Source organism: Tachysurus fulvidraco, chromosome 2 (assembly GCF_022655615.1).
Source record: "Tachysurus fulvidraco isolate hzauxx_2018 chromosome 2, HZAU_PFXX_2.0, whole genome shotgun sequence".
NCBI classification, from domain to species: domain Eukaryota; kingdom Metazoa; phylum Chordata; class Actinopteri; order Siluriformes; family Bagridae; genus Tachysurus; species Tachysurus fulvidraco.
The window spans coordinates 14,539,235-14,560,467 of NC_062519.1; the positions used below are offsets into that span (position 1 = coordinate 14,539,235).

Here is a 21,233-nt window from a genome sequence, read left to right on the forward strand (position 1 = left end):
ATAGCAATTAAACCTCACGGCTAGAGAGGGGCTGACCTCTGCTCTAATCTCACTACTCACACATACACACACTCACACAGCGTGTTAGATGAGAGTCATTTGGAAAGTTACACACGACACCACTGTGTTTTGTTCCCAGTGTTATTTTGGGTTTAGCGAGCAGTTAGTGATGGCTAGCTACAGCTTTAGGAAATGAGTCTAATGATTTTACTTGCTATCTTTTAGTAAATAAATCGTTTGATCGAAGATATTTTGATTCCGTTCAAAGACACAGAGAAGCAAGGCAAGTCATCTAGTCAACATCTAGGATGTTAGCATAGGAAGCATAGTCTTGTAGAGTCCAAGACCTTTTCGTTTCAAATTCTATGCTGCCTTGTTGGTTGTAACTGGTTGGTTGTAACCAAGCACCATAGCCATCATTTTCTCTTCCTGCCTTCATCAGGACCCCTATTTTTATTTCGAACATAATCTAGGGAGGGGCACGGTGGCTTAGTGGTTAGCACGTTTGCCTCACACCTCCAGGGTTGGGGGTTCGATTCCCGCCTCCGCCTTGTGTGTGTGGAGTTTGCATGTTCTCCCCGTGCCTCGGGGGTTTCCTCCGGGTACTCCGGTTTCCTCCCCCGGTCCAAAGGTCTCAAATAGGTTGATTGGCATCTCTGGAAAGTTGTCCGTAGTGTGTGAGTGTGTGAGTGAATGAGAGTGTGTGTGCCCTGTGATGGCCTGGCACTCCGTCCAGGGTGTATCCTGCCTTGATGCCCGATGACGCCTGAGATAGGCACAGGCTCCCCGTGAAGATAAATGAATGAATGAATCTAGCTAATGTAGCTAAATACAGCCATGAGGGTTAGATTAGATCCTACTTAGTGTCGAACCTACTAGCATTTCATTTCCTGTGTTCTATGTTCACACCAGCAGAATTGTTAATACTTTTCTATACTTGCTGATTTCCAGCTTCAGGAGGCAGAGCATTTTGATTTACAATGTACTTATTTATTTCCTTAATTAATTAAATAATTCGGATTTTTTTCCCCCCCATCTGTGTATTGATGTGCACAGTTTTCATATTACATCTGCAGGTCCAGTTCAACTCTTAATAGAAATAGAAAGCAGAGATTTTTGAAATAGTCAGAAAAAGTCAAACGTATAGGAAAGGAAAACTCAGAAAAAGTTTTAACGACTTAAGTATTCCAGGTAAGCATTTGCGCTTTGTCACGTCTCACCTCTCAGAATAAACCAACGTAGTGATTAATATCAGCAACCTCAAGCTGCAGAATCCTCACGTCATACAACTCAGAATAATTTCCCTGTATAGGCATATGTTATGAGCCAGCGTGCTCTTATATTTTCTAGTGGAAGCTAATGCTCCGTGCTCTCTCTGAGCTCCTAATGAGCCCCTGGCATTATCCCACCTGATTGTTTTGTTCCCTCCTCCAGTGTGTGCATCTGTTAGGGGCCTTAACTGTGTGTGTCTCTGAGCAGTATGAGTCTGAGCAGGCCAGATTGTCCAGACTGCTGCCTTTTCTTTACCTTCACTTGCCCAAGGCTGTGTGTGTATGTGTGTGTGTGTGTGTGTGTGTGTGTGTGTGTGTGTATGTGTGTGTGTATGTGTGTGTGTGTGTGTGTGTGTGTGTGTGTGTGTGTGTGTGTGTGTGTGTGTGTGTGTGTGTGTGTGTGTGTGCTGGCTACTGATGTCAAGTCTGGGTTAGAACATGTCTGCTGTGCTACGTCTGATTAAGGAATCGATCGACACTTTGTGTGTGTGTGTGTGTGTGTGTGTGTGTGTGTGTGTGTGTGTGTGTGTGTGTGTGTGTGTGTGTGTGTGTGTGTGTGTGTACACGAATAAAGGAGAATCAGAAGGTGGCTTTTCTCCTCCTCCCTTTCCTTGTCCTTGATGGACTAAGAGTTGAAGACAGGTCAGAGCCCACTGGGCTGTGAAGTGCTTCTCATAACAGTTGACTCAAGTGCATCAAGAGCTTGAGTGTGGTTGTGTGTGTGTGTGGTTGTGTGTGTTTCCATCTGCTCACTTGTGTGTATGTGTAAATGATGGTCAGTCTGTGATAGATGGGCGTTTCCATTCTCACTGTGCAGACAGACAAGGCTAAATAAAGTCATTTGGACAAACGCCGCATGTGCTCTTTCATCACACACAGTATGGCCTTCAGCACTCCTGCTGGCAGAGATTGAACACTGTGACTCCGATTCATTTTGCTGCGATTCATTTCATTAGTGAGAAAGGAAGTACAAGTATTTCATCAAAGCTTTAAAACAGACCGGTCATCATTATAATCTATATTAAAGAAAAGGTCTGCGTTGCTGCATTTGCATTCATATGTCATTAAATAAATCAGATGAAATTGATTTTACAGCTGATTAAAGGAGCATGTGGAGATAAAGCTGCTGTTACAATTGGCCTCCATGTTTTAGTCTTAATTTATAAATGTCAGTAACCCATACAGTACAATACTATGATTGCAGGAACAAAGATTTCTGTTATTTAGAGGTGAAAATGATGATTAAACCTTCATTCATTCATTTTCTACCGCTTATCCGAACTTCTCGGGTCACCTGTGCCTATCTCAGGCGTCATCGGACATCAAGGCAGGATACACCCTGGACAGAGTGCCAACCCATCACAGGGCACACACACACACACATTCACTCACACACTACGGTCAATTTTCCAGAGATGCCAATGTCTTTGGACCGGGGGAGGAAACCGGAGTACCCGGAGGAAACCCCCGAGGCACGGGGAGAACATGCAAACTCCACACACACAAGGTGGAGGCGGGAATCGAACCCCCAACCCTGGAGGTGTGAGGCGAACGTTCTAACCACTAAGCCATCGTGCCCCCTGATTAAACCTTGATCGTGATAAATATTAAACAGAGACACACACGAACACTTCCTTTGATAGGGTGCCAGTACTTTTATCCAAAGGGCTAATTTGTTACAGGATGCAATTGTGTAATGTGCACAATTGTAATAAATAAAATTCTATGCAGTATTTAATATTGAGTGTAAGCCCTATGCATTTGCAGTAACTCGCAGATCAGTCGTATCTGGTTTAAGAAATAAAATGAGGTGCGTTAAAGCCGTTTTTGCTAACACCGTGTTTGCAGCCAGCATCTGATCCACCTTTTCTCTTCATTCCCACAACAAAGCCCCTCCCTTTGCAGTGCAGTGCTAGCATTATAATGCAGAAAGTGATGGTGCAAATGCACTCTTTTAATTCATGCAAGCAGTTAAACACCTGATTCCACACAAAGGAGCATATCAACACCTCCACTGATTCAATTTATGGCTTAAGTTTGAAATGCGGCATCGTGGCTGGATCAAAAGTTTCCTCCCACGACGGAGCCTTTGTAAACATCATCAGGGCAAATGACACAGCTAAACACCAACAGACATTTAAGTGCTATTTCTTGTCTAGCTAACAATGTCATGTAAATTATAATGTTACAGACTGGGTGAATAACAAATTACACCAGAACCTTCCAAGCAAAATAATTACCTGTCAAGCCGCAAAAGGAAGTTACGCTTTCAAGCACTTAGCCCACTTGGTCCTGATCCTTTCTGCAAGCTTTCTTTTTCGTCTGCAGTCTTAATTTCTTTTCTTTGTTTTGAAGTGTGTCGTCGGCGTTATAAACAGCAGAACCAGACATTATGGTCAAATGTCACTGTATTCATAAGATGTATCAATATCGTTTTCTATAGAAAACAACAGAAGACTTAATCACAGCTTCAGCACTGAGTATATCATTTTCATGTTTTATTTCTCCACTCTATAGAGCTTTGTTGTACTCAAGTGCTCTGGTTGGTAATAAACCGTACATACTAATCGACGGGCTCCAGAAAAGCTTGCATGTTTGATTGCTTTCATTTTGGTTAAGCCGGATAGAGGCTCTGGCTCTGAGAGCAAGTATGCAATCAAATCCTCGCTGTTGTTTTTTGTTGTTTTTGTTTTTACCGTCAAACTGTCAGACCTCTCTCTTGTAGCCTGTAACACTTTCCTGAGACTATGGAAACGCAGGATTTCATTTTCCACAGTGGTTCCTTTTCCAGTGTGTGCTGATAATCGAACCAGGTCAATCACCGTATGGGACGGTCATTTCTAATACATACTGTACATAAGTTTTACGATTGCATTTGGTTGCTGATGGTGGAAATATACAGTACAACAAGATGTTGCGTTGTTAATTCATCCCGTCATTTATAATGAATGCGTTTTTTCTTGTCATTTGCAGAAAGTGTCTCAGTACACACTGATCATTCAGGCCACAGACATGGAGGGCAGCCTAAACTTTGGCCTCTCCAACACGGCGACTGCTCTCATCACCGTCACTGACATCAACGACAACGCGCCTGAGCTCGACGCCAAAACGGTGAGTGTGCTCCGCTTCCATATGGCATGAGATCTCAGTGCTGTTAGTGCTCTTCAAGCCTGTCATACATGCTGATATAAACGTTAGCCTCCAAGCAGAAGCAGGCCTGGAAGCGCTCAGTTGTACCACGAGTGTGAGAAAGAGAAGGAGTGTGAAGGGAAATTCAGGACAGGCGCATATGAAGGAGTAGAAATAGGACATGAGACGAGTTTGTGAGCTTGTTGCTGAGAGAGAGAAAGAGAGAGAGAGAGAGAGAGAGAGAGAGAGAGAGATAACACTCCGCTTCCTTATTCCTACTCGATCTCCATCCATTTTCTCTGTTTTGTGTCGGCGCCAGTTTAGCCTCAGGTGGATGTGTTTTGTCTTTAGGCTTCTGGCTCGTCTCTTTCCCTGTCGAAACTCGCATTCTATCTGTCTCTCTCTCTCATACACACACACACACACACAAACACTGCTCCCATTCCTGTTTTTTTTACAGCATTTGCTTCTGACAGCCCACGTATCTCCCCTTTCTCACACCATCCTGTCTTCCTCCGTCTCCTGTTTTTTTTTTTTTATTATTTTCTCAGTCTCTGTACCTATGCGTCCCTCCTGTGTCTCTCCATCCTTCTGTTACCCATCCTTACTCATTTTGCGCTTACTCACCGCTAGCCTTAGGCTAATAACCCACCGTTTGGCACTGCATGATTTTAAATTATTTTTTAACTCATTTGTCTCACCTGCCACTTTAGCCTGCTTTCATCACCAACAAAACTGGCCCGCATTTTTTGGACAGAAAATAATAGGAGTGACAGTGATAGGAGTGAAACAATTTACTGTGCAGTGGACGCATAAGGATTTGAACATGCCTCGTGGTGTTGAATCCTTTTCTCATTCTTAATGAGATTTAACTAAGACACACCAAAGTGCTGCTTCTCATCTTACCAAGAAACTGGACAAGCTTCCAGAAGACTTTCATTGCATCTTAACCACTGACACATGAGGCACCTTCCAAAAATGTTTAAAAAAAAGAAAAAAAAACATCATCTTGCAGAAAGCTTCACCATATCAACAATTAATATGCATGCACTTGGCACCTCTGAACAAGCTGCTTTTATAAGAAATTAATCAACACCTTTAGGCCAGTTAGAACTGAGAACGTTTCAGTGCTGTAGAATAAAAGCACTTAGTAATCTCTGTTAACATTTTTTTTTTATTAAACCTCAAAATACTGTACATTAATACACTTAACACCTAAAACTCCCCGAACTCTTCAGTGGCTCAGAATTGACCTTCCTGGCTTTCATTTCTTTAATTTTCAGTTTAGTTTCTCTGAACGACTATGAATAGTAATGGAATAATGGGCTTTAACATGACACAATAATTGAGTCTTCAGGAAATTACGCCGATTTATTTTTTATTAGAAACCATAGAAATATGTAAGAGGCTGCTTTGAAATCAGCCAAAAGTAGAGAAGTACAGTAGGTGAACAGGTACCGGATGCAACAGAGAAAAGAGTCCAGAGTCCATTGACCTCAGCCAACATTGGACACTTAATTCTGCTGTGTTCAGGGAAGTGCAAACACAGACTGAATGAGGAGCTTTTCATTCATATTACTGTACCATATACAGATCCAGATATTTGATCTATTTATGTTCTATTGCAATTATCCACCATATTTTCCCTATATTCCCAAAATGTTCTATTTTATATATATATATATATGTCACTAATATGTCAAAAATGTCACTTTTATTTATATATATATATATATATATATATATATATATATATATATATATATATATATATATATATATATATATATATATATATATATATATAAAAGTCATGGCCTAATGGTTAGAGAGTCTGACTCGTAATCCTAAGGTTGTGGGTTTGAGTCTCGGGCCACCCACGACTGAGGTGTCCTTGAGCAAGGCACCGAACCCTGCAACTGCTCCCCGGGCGCCGCAGCATAAATTGCTGCCCACTGCTCCGGGTGTGTGTTCACAGTGTGTGTGTGTGCGTATTCACTGCTGTGTGTGTGCACTTTGGATGGGTTAAATACAGAGAACAAATTCTGAGTATGGGTCACCGTACTTAGGCGTATGTCATGTCACTTTATATATATATATATATATCTTCTTCCTCTTCTTCTACTTTCGGATTTTCCCGTTAAGGGTCACAGCGTATCATCAGTTTCCACCTAACTCTATCCTCGGCATCCACTACTCTCGCACCAGTTACTTTCATGTCCTCATTTAACACACCCATATATCTCCTCTTTGTCCTTCCTCTTGCCTTCTTACCTGGCAGCTCCATCTCCAACATCCTTTTACCGACATAACCATATCCCTCCTCTGTATAAGTCCAAGCGTTCTTAGTAGTAATATTTTTATTTATATTTTTACCTCAGCGTTAATTGACGGTATTTTCATATCATATCACGAACAGTCGTGAAAAACATCCGGCTACATGTAGCACCGTGTGATTGCTTATGCGACAAATAACATTTGAATTTGGAGCCCAGATGATGTACATGTAGATGTTATCAGTAAAGATGGGAGCATAAAAAAGATGATCAAGGGAAAGAAATCAGGCTTTGGATTTTCTACTTAATAGAAATTGACTTTAATCAATATATTTCACTAAAACTGCGATGGAGATTGCTTGATTTTAATCTTTCTGCAAAGTTCTGTCATAATCCATTTCAATCACAAACTCCAGTCTCAAGATTTCCATGCTATTGCTAACCGCTTCCCCAAACTCCATTTCCCACTAACTTAACAAATTACAAGCCTTTGAGTCTCATTTTCTTCTGCTCTGTCTGACTTTGATATCTGATTTGCCCTTTAGATTGTTTGCTGAACGTATCTAATAGAAGCCTGCATTTGAAACCAACACGTAGCAAATCTCCGATAATATCACGTTAGGAGGCATTTTAACAAATGTGCTGGGAAAAGCATCTAAAGATAAGATATCTAAAACCTTGTAAGCTGTGTGTGATCCTCTTTGATCAGGTTGTTGGATCTTGGAGGCTCGGTGCTGTATGGAAACAGCCACTGGTCTAATCAGTTTGGAATATAACACATACCAGTTGTCTGAATGTCTGTGCTGCTCATTTTTTTTGTTCCTTTTCACTTTTGGGTGAAACCAGACTATAATTAATTTTAAATGCCAGCATTTGTGTTTGAGATCCTTTCACTTGTTTATTTATTGGCCAATTGACTTTCTGAACCTTTTTTGACTTGACTATGGCAATAAAAGTGTTTCAAATTTCCATTATAACGGGTAACAAAGTGCTAAACTTTTAACCGGAATTCTACGTGTTTGTGCATTGCAGTCTTAGTGATTTGTCATTTTTCTATTTAAAAGTAAAACTTCCAGAGATCTGAGCTCATTTGAAAAATGCCACTTGAATCCTACCATCCTATCAGAGGACGTCCTGCTTCCAATAAAACTCACAAGGGATTCTTTTTTATTTACATTTGGATCGTCAGGTGTTCTGTACTTCCTTCCGGTGAGATGAATCATAAAGTTCATAAAATTATTCTTCACTTATGTATCACCCCACAGCATTTTATTCACACAGGTAGAATTATTCATTCCAGCTCGAATTATTCAGTGGGTGTGCAAACTTTTGACATTGCATTGTACAGTATATGAAATGTTGAAAGTTATATTGAAAAGTTGGTGCATGATGTGTGAGTTTCTGAGATCAGGGTCAGTGGCTCATTTCACAGGCAAAAGAAAGCAATGTTAATTCTTCATGACGTTCAACACTTTAAACCAAATTTACTCCAGTATTTCAGCAGAAAATTGTCCAGGCTCTTAGATGATTTAAACATTTAATAAGGGGGGCACGGTGGCTTAGTGGTTAGCACGTTTGCCTCACACCTCCAGGGTTGGCGGGTCGATACCCGCCTCCGCCTTGTGTGTGTGGAGTTTGCATGTTCTCCCCCGTGCCTCGGGGGTTTCCTCCGGGTACTCCGGTTTCCTCCCCCGGTCCAAAGACATGCATGGTAGGTTGATTGGCAGCTCTGGAAAATTGTCCGTAGTGTGTGAGTGTGTGAGTGAATCAGAGTGTGTGTGCCCGCGATGGGTTGGCACTCCGTCCAGGGTGTATCCTGCCTCGATGCCCGATGACGCCTGAGATAGGCACAGGCTCCCCGTGACCCGAGAAGTTTGGATAAGCGGTAGAAAATGAATGAATGAATACTGTTAAATAATCTGAAGTCGTTGCTACTTTTAATTTAACAGAAGATAAAATGAACCTTTCCAGACCCTTCCGTGTTTAATCTGTATGACCGACATGACTGATTTAGACAAATTAAAAATCCCGGTCATATTGTGGAAATCACATTCCAATTCGTCATTTAAAACCAGTCCGGTCTGAACAGCGCTGAACACCGATGTAGCTCTCTCTCCAGAGCTGTCCTAATTCAGCATGAGCTGTCTGCACTGTTCTAGCTGGTTTCCTCTCCTGTAGTACTTTCTAACTTTATTCTCGTCCTCATAACTCTCGTCTAACTTTGCGCTCTGCTTTCTCTCAGGTACTGTAGGAGAGGGTGAACTTTTTCCCTAGCTGCAGTACCTGTATCTAGTGCAATCGACCCTGTTGAAAAAAATCACATAGGTATATGATCAGGGAGAACATTTAACGTTTACGTCTAACATTCATATGATAACTATTTTTAACAGACATACACATTTCATTCATGAGATCATTAGTACACTGTCGTAGCCTAGAAACGCAGTTAGGGAGCACTTTCCTCAACTGGTGCAAAGATTATTGGGAAGGTACAGCTCAAATATATAAAGCCTTGCCATTATACACCATGTAATTTTATAAAGTGCCTTCTGTGTATTCAGTGCCACCGCTTCATTATATTTTATCGCGTGGTTGATTTAATAAAATGTCATTTTTATATTGGAACTCGTTACCGATTGGCTACTGAAGGCAGTGTGTGTCATTATGTGCAATAAAGTATGACTGTGTGCGTCATTTAATTGTGTGTAGTGCAACAGAAATTCTACATTGGTCTTTTTACACTATTCACTTCCAGCTCATGGGTACAAACCAAAATGACACCCTGATTTTTCAAACAAACTTATGTTCAGCTATTTACAGTTTCAGGTGTGTCTTATTGTAGCAGGTACAGGTACATGCTTAATAAGTCCCTGTAACAACATTGCGATATGGCATTTTTCATAATATATTAAATTTCTACAGTTAAAAAATAAATATCAGAGAACAACAGCTTTAAGTTTTATTAGCTAATTGCAGAAACTCCAGTACCTTTTTTTTTCTTTTCCTACATTCAGATGCAGTTAGATGCTGTTATTGAAAGAATGTTTCGACTTAATTTTCCCATCGAAATAGATTTCTTGGTTCATCTTTACACAATAACATGTCTGTTTTGTTTTTTTTTGTTAATCTTTCTTATTACTGCACCAATTACTGGTTACTGATTACTGCATAATTACAGTAACTAGAATTTACTTGACCGAATTAAAAGTTAGATCCTGTCTGGTATTTCATTGCACTTTATGTAATATTTATGTACTATATTCTACGTGCTATCCAAATACGTTTTTATAGTTTGTACTACACACCTGAGTTTGTGTGTGCAGTTTCTAATACCAAGGGACTGTAAAAGAAAACATTACCAAAGCCAGAGTTTCAAAAAGTGGCAAGTGCAGAATGATACAATAACTATAGAGGACAGGGCAAGTGTGACACGGTATATACGAACTATATGCAAGAAGATCAGGAGACTGCAGAACTGCGGAAAGCTGACTGCGCAGATTACATCAGATTGTAACGCGGTTGTTTCCTCCTCTCGAGCTGAGCCCAAACTCGGACTCTCCTACAATCTAGCTGCTTCCGCTCCAGTGCAGGAGGCTGTGAAGTTTGATTTGTCTCTGCATGACAGTAGCACTGAGCAGGAAAGAGGATGAAAGCAGAGGAGCCCAGGCTGCACTTTGAATTTTATTCTGTCACCTACCTGCCAAACACAGAGCTAGAGAGGAGGAGAGCAGAAGGAACATAGGCTGAGAATGACTCTCAAGTCATGCGTGTTTAACATTACCCCTGCCGTGTTAAAGAAATACTTCACCCATGAATACAGATGTGGTCCACGTTGAGGTTCACTTAGCATTTGTGCTTATGTGCAGAAAGCTCACTGACTCGTATGAGCTTTGATTCATTATTAACAACAAAGGCAGCACACAATGACTCAGCAGTGCAACACTCTTAACCTTCTGTTGAATTTCAAAAACACAATAGTACTAAACCAATTCCTTTGGACGTGCGTTAAAAATGGCTGTAACCTCAAAAACCCTGCTACCTTTGTGTGTTTGTCAAAGTCTCGCCATAGATATGATCAGTAAGTATTTGTATATGACAGCAGCTAGAAGGACTCAGCATCTTTCCCTGAGACGTGGAGATACGGACAGAAGCTAATTACAGGATATTGCTCAGGGGGATATAAAATAAACAGGGCTGTTGGTTTACCTGTATGTTTTATTCATTTCAGACAAGGAGAAGCTTGTTGCTCGGCAGGAGTAGGAAATAAATGTGAGGCGGTCTGTAAGTGCAGTACTTCTCTTATGCCACAGTAATCAGAACGACGAGGAAATCACAACTGGTATCATAACTATTTTAACCATTTAATACAGTTAAATGTTATTGAACATCTGCAAAACAAGTTAGTTCCTGTTATCACTTAATTTAGCAGGTATATATCGCCATAACGGTCTTGCAAAAAATATCATCATATCCCATAATACTATGCACTGTACTAAGTCCCTGTATATGAGCTGTTACTATAGAAATGATCACATGTAAGTTCCTTAAAGACGCTTCACATACATTATGCTGAAGTTCAGTTGTGTAGGAAATCCCAGGGCCAAGATCAGTTAGCATGTTGCTCTGCATTTGAGCATGAACGCTTAAGCGTTTATATCCATCTACAGAGATAATGATAATATGATGCTACCTTTAACCTAAAGGACAGTTAAGTCTAATAAGAAGTACTGTTATAATTTTATGCTCTATTGTTATGGAACAGTGTTTTAATAAAGGGTTTATTGCACACAATCACAACTAATGAAGTGATTATTACTCACTTGGCATAACACATTTCCAGTTGTGTAAGAATGCAGGTCTTAACGAATAAAGATTAATGCGCATTATGTGCTGTGCGTGTTAGCTGAAACCCAAGTACAGCTCACAGAAAAATCAAACATCTTGCTGTATCTCTCCAACAGTCAGACCTGTCGTTACTCAACAGCACCGTAATTGATAGAAAATCCATCACTACACCATTAAGAAATGTGAAAGAACCATTCAATGTGCCGTAGACAAATTCTTTTTTAAGAGGAACTGCTTATGTTCCATAAAATGAACTCAACTCGATTTTAGCTGCTCGTAGCTCAGACACAAGAGCTGACGCAACTTTCTCTTCTGGGGAACCGTTTCTTTCTTAGGAAGTACAATTCATCTCTGCCACCGCGTGCCCTTTCCATCTACGCAGTGTAGAGTGTGTATGTGTCTGTTTACCAGGTTGGGTGTGTGTGTGTGTGTGTGTGTGTGTGTGTGTGTGTGTGTGTGTGTGTGTGTGTGTGTGTGTGTGTGTGTGTGTGTGTGTGTGTGTGTGTGTGTGTGTGTTCTGCTCATCAGGTAGTGTTCGTGTTCTGTTCAGACAGCATGCAGCAGCAGAGGGATAGCAGAATCCTCTGATGGGCTCATGATTAAGGCCGGCGAGCATCGCATCACATCAAATCTCTCTTCTCTCATTCTTTCTATTGCTTGCTCTATTTTAGCCAGTCTCTGGCACACTTTCCCACTTGTTCTCTCTCTCTCTCTCTCTCTCTCTCTCTCTCTCTCTCTCACACACATCCTCTGATGCCTCTAGTGTTTGCTCTCTTTTGCTTTTATTCTCTTGATCTCTGCTTCCTTTGCTGCTGACAAATTTTGAAAAAAAGTTCTTTTATCTTTTTCTTTGTTACGTCTGAAGTGAAAATGTGTTTTGACTGCTGCCTCTTGATGTGTGCTGGCTGATAATTAGAATTTTAAGATATTTCTAATTTAGAGTCACTAACACATTATTAGTACATGTACACTTTCACTTCAGACTTCACCTTTTATTTTTATTCTTGGCTTCTCAACATTTACTGCTTGTTTCTATATCGCATGGTTCTAGAGGTAATATTGTTGACTACACTGAGTAGAATAGGGGATTATTACTCTTAGGAATTGCATAGAAAACTTGCAAACAACAAACCCAAAAACATTTACTATATTAGTATAATTCAGCTTCATAGTCAGGTCTTCAACAGCAATCATTTGACTTCGGCAGGAAGGAATTAGCATTGGGTCTGTGGTGAACTCTCGGTTGCTTGATTCCACTCGACTATAAACTGTTGTAGAAAGGACATTACTTACATTTACATTATTTACTATCCAGTGTCACGCAAATGAGGATGAGGTTCACTTCTGAGTCTGGTTCCTCTCAATGTTTCTTTCTCATATCATCTCAGGGAGATTTTCCTCACCGCTGTCACCTCCAGCTAGCTCATTAGGTATCAATGTTAGAGATAAATACAGTAATCTCTCGTTTATCACAGTTAATGGGGACCGGAACCCCTCGCAATAGGTGAAAATCTGTGAAGTAGGATTGGCCCTAAGTTTGAACTTTTCACTGATGGTCATCATCTTCCTCTTGGGCTCACTAGAGGAATCTTTCGCAGGGGCACGGCGCTTAGGAGGCTTTGTAAGGGCTTAACGCAAAGTTAATTTCGAACACAATACGCGAGACACAGTTGACAGCATGAACGAGAGTGGCGAGATACAACAAGGTAAGAAGCTGGGAGAGGATGCGATGATGCGCAGCCAATCAGCTCAGATCTCGCGCCAGGAACCAATCATGTGCCTTGTCTGAGTGGCCGTGGGTACGTACAAAGCCTCTGAGAGAGTTTCTCTCTTTGTCTGGCATCCTGGGAAACCGTTTTTATTTTATTTTTCGATGAATATTTTTGAAAAATCAGCGATGCACTGAGGCCGCGAAACTTGAACCGCGAAGTGGCAAGGGATTACTGTAGAAACTTCATTTTAAACTTTACAATTCTTCTTCTATTTCTTTGTTTATGTAAAGCTGCTTTAAGACATGTGAATTGATAAAATTGCTAAACAAGAAAACTTAATAAAAAACTATTTATAATAATAATAATAATAACAATAATAATAATAGCAATAATAATTATTATTATTGCTATTATTATTATTATTATTATTATTATTATTATTATTATTATAGAGCAGTGTTGGCTCAAACAGTTAATGCCCTAGGTTGTTGATTTGGGGAACAGGGTTCAAGCCTCAGCACTGCCAATACCACTGAGCAACCCTTGTGAACAAAATATTTCACTGTGCTGTAATGAACATGTGACAAAATAAAGGTTTCTATTATTATTATTGGATTTTCAACACTAAACATCCAGTGAGTGTAAGTTCTGTGAATTAAAACACCTAGATTTCATTTGCCCTGACAGGATAACGAGTGTGACTCTAATAACCAGTCTTTACAACGGTGCTGAGCAGAAGAGCATTTCACAACATGTCAAACCTCCAGATGTGGATGGGTTACAACAGCATAAAAACACATGACAGCTTCCTTTCCTGTCAGCCAAGTCCAGGAACCTGAGGCACCAGTGGGCTCAAGCTCAGCTGCACCGGATAGCTGAAGATTTGAAAAAAAAAACGCCTTGTCTTATTTAAGTCTTCAGCTTTCCAGTTTTTACATCGTGGTAGGGACCAAACATCCCCACAAGGATCATAATATCTCACAGTCTTTGTAGAATCATTATAACAAGGAGACGCTTTAGAAAAATAAAATGTAGGTATAGCATAGCAATTATTAGAATGATTAACTGTTACGTCAGTTGAAAGCCCTCGCAAGGACAGTGTTTTATAGGGAGAGTTTGGATGCAGTCTTTGCACATGATGAAGCCATTAGAGTAAACAGCATGTGGCAGACACGCATGGCAATTCCTTCAAGCACCAGATTACAGAAGCTTAACGAGCAGCTGTGGACACTGATAATGGACTGTGCGAGTATGCGTGTGTGTAAGAAGTAGATATGTGTGTATGTTTCATATGGTACATATAACTGAAGTGTGCTTTCCGATGCTTGTGAGTGACAGGCTGTGTATCAGAGTGAAGCACGACAAAACGAGGATGTGAAAGCAAAACCATGGAGCGAAGAGCAAACAGGTTTCCGAAAATATGCCAGATTTTTCTGGCAGGCTACAATGAAAGGCTCAGGCTTTGGCAAATATTAAGCAGCACAGCAACTTATTTGTTTGTTTATTTATTTATTTAATGAACCATGACATTTTTGAGAAAGGAATGATTTCAGTTAAGCGCTGAATGGTTTACAGCTGTTTGGAGAATTCATGAGCAAGTCTATTAATGTACCAGCGTTAACAGCAGCTCTGACTCTATATTGCACCCTCTTTCTCTTGTTTAGTTCCTGGGCGAGGTGCCGGAGAACGCGGTGGGTGTTGTCGTGGCCAATCTGACCGTGCGTGACAGAGACCAGCCTCACACACCCAACTGGAATGCGGTCTACAGGATAGTGGGTGGAGACTCCATGGGCCACTTCACCATCCACACTGACGAGGTCACCAATGACGGCAGAGTCACTGTTATCAAGGTGTGTATGGGTGTGTGTATGTATGTTTGTGTGTGTATGTGTGTGTGTGTATGTGTGTATGTATGTGTGTTGCAAAAGAGAAGAGGTCTTTTAGTTTGACCAAACATCTAACACAGACCAATCATGGGGATCTGTCGGCTCATGTATGTGGATGAAGGTAGTTTTCTCGTGTCTGTGTCAGTGTGTGTGTTCCTGTTTGTTCTTATTAGCAGTTCTCTGTCTTATGTTCTCCTTAAAACTAAACAGAGGAGCTACTGATATTAAACAAGGAGTGTGATATTTCTAGTACCTCACAAGTTAAACAGGTTTCAAATATGGATTTTTGGGAGCTTGTAATCATGTGGAAGTAGCCTGCTGTTTTGGTTGGAACTGAAGGTTCAATCATCCCAGAAAATTGATCATCCCATATCCTATTGGCTTATATATGTCTGCAGATATCCAGTTCTTCTTTTCGTTACAAGTTATCTCTGTTTGTAATGTGATATCCACACTAATCTACTTATTACTACTTAAGACCAAGACCTAAAATCTGATGCTCTTAAATTTAATGTTGTCTCCTGCTGTTGCTTCGTTCCTTCATGTCACTCGTGTTTATATTCCGTATGTGTGTAGCCAGTGGACTACGAGAGGAACGGCGCCTTCATGTTGACCGTGGTGGTATCTAATCAGGTGCATCTGGCCAGTGGCATCCCTTCATCTCTCTCGTCCACGGCAGGCGTCACCATCTCCGTGCTGGATGTGAACGAGGCTCCCGTCTTCCCCTCCAACCCCAAAATAATCCGCTTTGAGGAGGGAGTACCTGCTGATACCACGCTCACCATATTCGCTGCTCAGGATCCGGACCGCTTTATTCAGCAGACCGTCAGGTATGAAGTTTGTGCCTTTTCCCTAGTTCCAGCTCACGGTCTAGTTATTTTTGTTCTAACTTTTTGTTTTAATTCTTTGCTTTCACATCGCTGGTGAATTCTTAATTCTGATCGGTCAGGTCATGAAATATAACAGGTTTATATTAATTTATTGTTTCCAACATACATGAGACACATTAACACATTTAAAACACAAACCCACTGCACATTTGCTATATTGTGATGGTGAAGTTTTTTCTGGGAGGAAATGTTTTTTTGAAGGAGTCTCCATGGTCGGCAGTTTGTAAAACTCTCAGAGGAAAATCTGTAACCTTGTTTTCCAAAAGAAACTCTCTTTCATGGAGGACTTGTCACTTTTTCATTGACTTCAAAAAGGCTGGTGAGGGAACGACCGCTTATAATTGCTGTGCTGTGATGGAGACATTCTGTAACATTAATCATAACAAATGGGTGAAATCTGTAGATCTTGTGTAGATCTTTATTAATTCAAATGGTTGATTATGTTCCTTTTACCCTTGAATGTAAAAATGTGGTCTTTGGTGTTCTTTTATGGAAAACTACATGGTTTTAATATTGTATCATTAAGCAATATGTATCATATCATATGATGCAAATTGTACAGTATACGTACTTGGTGACTGTAGGTATCATTTCAGACTAACGCAGGGTTTGGAGATTTGGAGGATTCCACATTTTTGGTTTTACTGACTACACCACAGTATTGTGCTTCTCTTGAATTACCACTGGGGTAGTTCTGCTTCTAAGTACCATTAACTATGTAATACATGCTTTTGGTATATCATACACTATCAAATTAGAGCGTTTGACAAGTGCAAGTTTGTTTTACAAGTCATGAACTCAAATTTTCTATACTATTATGTCAACTAACAAAAAGCAAAGTTACGACAACAGTTTTTCTGTAATTCAGCACTATTTCTGCCCAGCTGTTTGACTATGACAGGTTGTCCTCATGAGTGTCATTTGGTCAAAGCATTACCTTCTAAAATCAATGAAATATTCAGCAATGCGATACAACCAGGAAATTAAAACAAGACATGACAAAGCTTCATATGCACAATCCATTAAACACATTTTGACCTTCAATACCTCACTGTTTGTATCTGAATATTAATACAAAATAATTATGCTGTGCTTCTTGTACCTGTATTAGGTCACTTTAAAAGTACATGTCTCTATGCATCTTTCTTTTAGCTGTCTTGTCATATTATGGGAATACGCAGACATAAAATTGGTTAAGTATTTTAATTAACCTTTAAGACAGGAGCTACAGTATGCAAGTCTAGCCTCTGTGGCACCCGGAGTAGTCTGCCAGAGGAATACATATGCTAGACGACCTTTACTTTAATCCCTAGGAAGTTGTTCCTGTCTCCCTGTCCCATCTTATTAGTTTTCATGACATTGTTCACTGAAACAACCTGTAAGCTTAAGATTCCACTGGAAGTTTTCTCACATAAAAACCACATACAATAGTTTATACTTGGTTTATTTCTTGCTCTTAGTGTGTTTATATTTTCAATATTGTTTACTGCACCAACTCCGTTAAATGAGAATAAACATTGTGCATCAATAATTTGATGTAAATTTATTCTTCTCCATGTTATATCGTCTACGTTGTGTGCTACAAATGCTGATCATGTACTGTGACATAATTGTGCTTTTTTTAAGTCATTGTTTTATGTTTAATCTCAATCACAGACCTCGAGGCTATAAAACTGTTAGTCTTCATTTCTCTCAAAGCTCGCCATGCTTTCAGACAAAATACATGAGCCCCTATCCCATTATTATTATTATTATTATTATTATAGTAGTAGTAGTAGTATAACTGTGGCTTAAGCACAGGTGTTAGAGGTACATTTTGTACAATGTATGTCAACAGTATGTAAATTGGTTATGAATATAGCTATAATTTCAGCTTGAAACACTGGAGCTTCATTAACACCTGTGTCTTTCCCTCTAGTCATGCTCTGCTGTGTTTTCAGAGTATGGTACAGGTTCTCTCATAAATGATGCATCTGACTACACAATCCATCTGACAGCACTTTGTCTCTAGTGTGTACTGTGAACATCTTCAGCCATTTCTCCCCACTATTCTTTCAGTGGCTTTAGGCTTTTCGTCCTAGTGATGCTTCTCTGGGGTAACACTGTAACTCCTGGGGGTTGGACATGATCAGATTAACGCTGACTTTTTCCTCTTTATTACAGTGTGGGCTTTCATCATGAAAATGTAAACCGAAAGCAACAGTTCCATTTAATTCCATTTTTATTTAAAGGTAACAGATTCACAAAGTAGCTTTATATTAATCCAGATGTAGCTTTAGATAGTTAATGAGCAAGCCAGAGGTTAAGGAAACTGATGTCTGAGACGACATTAGGACGAGCTCATGTACTAGATGACACTAAATTATAAGTCATTACAACTAGAAAAGCAAAGTTTGTTAAAAGGATGGTCATTATGGTCTTTATGATACATATAGTACAAATCTCGATTATCCGGATTATCCAACCAGTCCTCTTCCTTCTCAATCTCCAAAGATATCAGTGCTTTAACTCTTGATAATGTACCAGTGATAATGATGTGCATGAGTTCGCTATACAATAGTTGACAGAGATGTTTTGGCTCTGATGTGCTATCTAATGTATCCTGCTTTTGATCTTTCAAAGCAAGCTAATGCAGCAGTTGTGTATGCAGGTCCCTATAGTGAAAGTGAAGTATATTTGTACTTTCAGACAAGCCTTATTGACCAACATGTGGAAGACGCTCTACAGGTTAGTGTGTTACATAGCAGAGGCTGGCTAACACAGCAAAGGCCAAAGTGAAATAAAACGAAGAGGGGAATGGGTAAAGAGCAAAAAGTCGTTCCAAATTATAACATATTAACTGACAGCCCAAATTCCTTTTCCTCACCCCCTCCTGCCCTTAGGGCGTGACTGCTCTTATGTAACTTCACTTGAGCCGTTCTCACTCCAGCCAAGAGTTCACATCACAGTGACTGCTTAATGAGCCACTGCAAAGACTGGGCCAGAGTTCAACCAATAACCTCACACTAGGAGGCAGGGCATTTGGGATCTTTGTTAAACACGGTCCGATTATTAGTATTCAAGCTACATGTTTAGAAATAATACATGCTTCAAAAAACCCATTTAGAAATGCGGAACCATGAAATCTCTTTTTGTAGACTGTAGAACATTGTTCCAGTATAATATCCTTCTATAAGTTATGTGGACACGAAACATTTTAGAGTTTAAACTTTCGCACTTTTTGTTTTTGTGTCCGTTGTGCCCTTGAGTAAGTCAGTATGTTAGTGAAGATGTCTTGTTGCAGATATAATGCAGTAACCATCTCTACCTGAAACGCAGTCCTGACTATGTGCTCATTTACATCCCAACAAATGCAGTATCCCATTAGTATAGTATGTCCCACCTTTCATTGCAGCGGTGATCCTCATGCCAGCTGCAGCTGGGTAACAGTTGGTATAGCTGCTTTTAATCGACATCCTCTTGGTCCCAACTGTGTTAGCTGTCAGGAAACAGGGCAGAGAGGTCACTTGGTAATGAGCTGAACCAGTCCCAAATACCCAGCCCCAATTCTCCCTATGTTTCTCGTCACTTTATCAATTGTGTCCTTTGCAGTATTGATCCTACTCAAACATGCGTGAGAACGTGACTGGATTGTCTCCACAGCAAAAAAAAAAAAAAAACGTAGGTCCTTCGGTGTCTGAATAAGAAATCAAAATGTAAGGACCTACCACTTACATGTTAAAAATATTCAAAATAAATCGTATCTGTACCCTTAACTCTCTATACAAATATTGAGTCGTTTATTTGTGGGTACGGAGCTCAGGTTATGGATTTCTTTCAGGTTTTCTGGTTTGTGTGTGAGATATTGTCTGGGATGCCATTTTCACTGGAACATGGTGTATTTTTTCTCTGTTGGTGTACAATTGGTATTTAATTACATTTAATTAAACATATATGTATTACAGACAAGGATTTAATTTTATTTTGTATGTCATTCCTTTTTACAGTCAAATAGATTTTTTTTTTTTTTTTTTTGGAAAAAGGAATTACATTTTTTTTTTAAATATGCATTAGCAAGCTAATTATTTGGCTATTTGTCAGATATTAAACATCACCCATCGCAAAATTGTGAACATCTGTCTGACCTTGGGCACTATACCATTAGCAAGCTGTGACTGTCTCGGAGAAGTTCCAGTGCATAATTTATTCAGTAGCTTGTAAAATAATCATGTGTGAGTACTGATATTTGAGAGTGAATAACTCTGCATTCCTGCAGATCCTTATATTAAGCTGTTCAATGCTGTATTTCTGCTGGCCCTGAGTGTCTGCTACAAGACCTTCGATATAAAACTATTTATTATTAAAAATTATGTGGAATACATATTGTTTTTTTATATTCTGTGTGAAATATTGCAGAAGTATTTTGTTAGAGCACTTTGATTGAGGCTTTTTTTTTATTTTTTGTAAAATCACCATAATTGTTGCAGACAACAGAAGAGAATAATAATAAAGCAGATTTTTTATTTTTTTAGGTATTCTAAACTGTCTGATCCTGGAAACTGGCTCAGAATCAACAGGACAAATGGCCAGATCATGACGACGGCCATATTGGACCGGGAATCACCTTACGTGAAAAATAACGTTTATGAAGCGAGTTTTCTCGCTGTAGATAATGGTAAGCCATTGTACGTATGTTTGTGGATATATGTGAGTATGTGATTATTGTCTTGATGGGACACTTTTCGACAGCTGAAAACAATTTGTCTGCTCTCTGTGTGAGGCTTCAGCAAGCTTTCCACAGCCAATCGACCGAAAGCCCCTTAACAATCGAAAGCACATGTTTTCTGGTGAGATTGGATTTTTGCCTTTATTTGCTCCACTCTGCCACTGCGAAGCTTACACAAAACTCAAGCGTAGACAAAATGCAATCAAGGCGCACCCGCAAGTTCATTTTGTCTGCGGCCACCAGCCAGGACTGCCATATCGTTTTATAGGTCCCTTTCCTCCAGGCTGAAAGAAAAAGTAAAGTTAAAGAATAGATTGCTGACCAGGGAGAACAATCTTCAAAGCTGCGAACACTTTAAAATGAAACTGCACCAACAAACAAATTGGACAGATTCTGCAAACTGGTTCTGTTTTGTCCCCCCTCAAGTCTTTACAGACATTCTAAACAGAAATCTTTGTTAACCAGTCTGTTAGATCACAACATGGGAGTGAATTCCTCACAGTCTACCAGTCTGAGACA

At 39.8% G+C, this 21,233-nt stretch overlaps 1 protein-coding gene across 2 annotated transcripts in view; it reads left to right on the plus strand.

The window, feature by feature from the left end:
- The window catches only part of cdh4 (cadherin 4, type 1, R-cadherin (retinal)), a 379,372-nt gene that overhangs the window by 350,761 nt on the left and 7,378 nt on the right, over positions 1-21,233 (plus strand). For both annotated transcript variants that reach the window (XM_047810282.1, XM_027176421.2), the window contains 4 exons: positions 4,245-4,382; positions 14,898-15,083; positions 15,696-15,949; positions 20,521-20,663. In XM_047810282.1, coding sequence (XP_047666238.1) covers positions 4,245-4,382; positions 14,898-15,083; positions 15,696-15,949; positions 20,521-20,663 — 721 coding nt within the window. The remainder of the gene's footprint in view (positions 1-4,244; positions 4,383-14,897; positions 15,084-15,695; positions 15,950-20,520; positions 20,664-21,233) is intronic.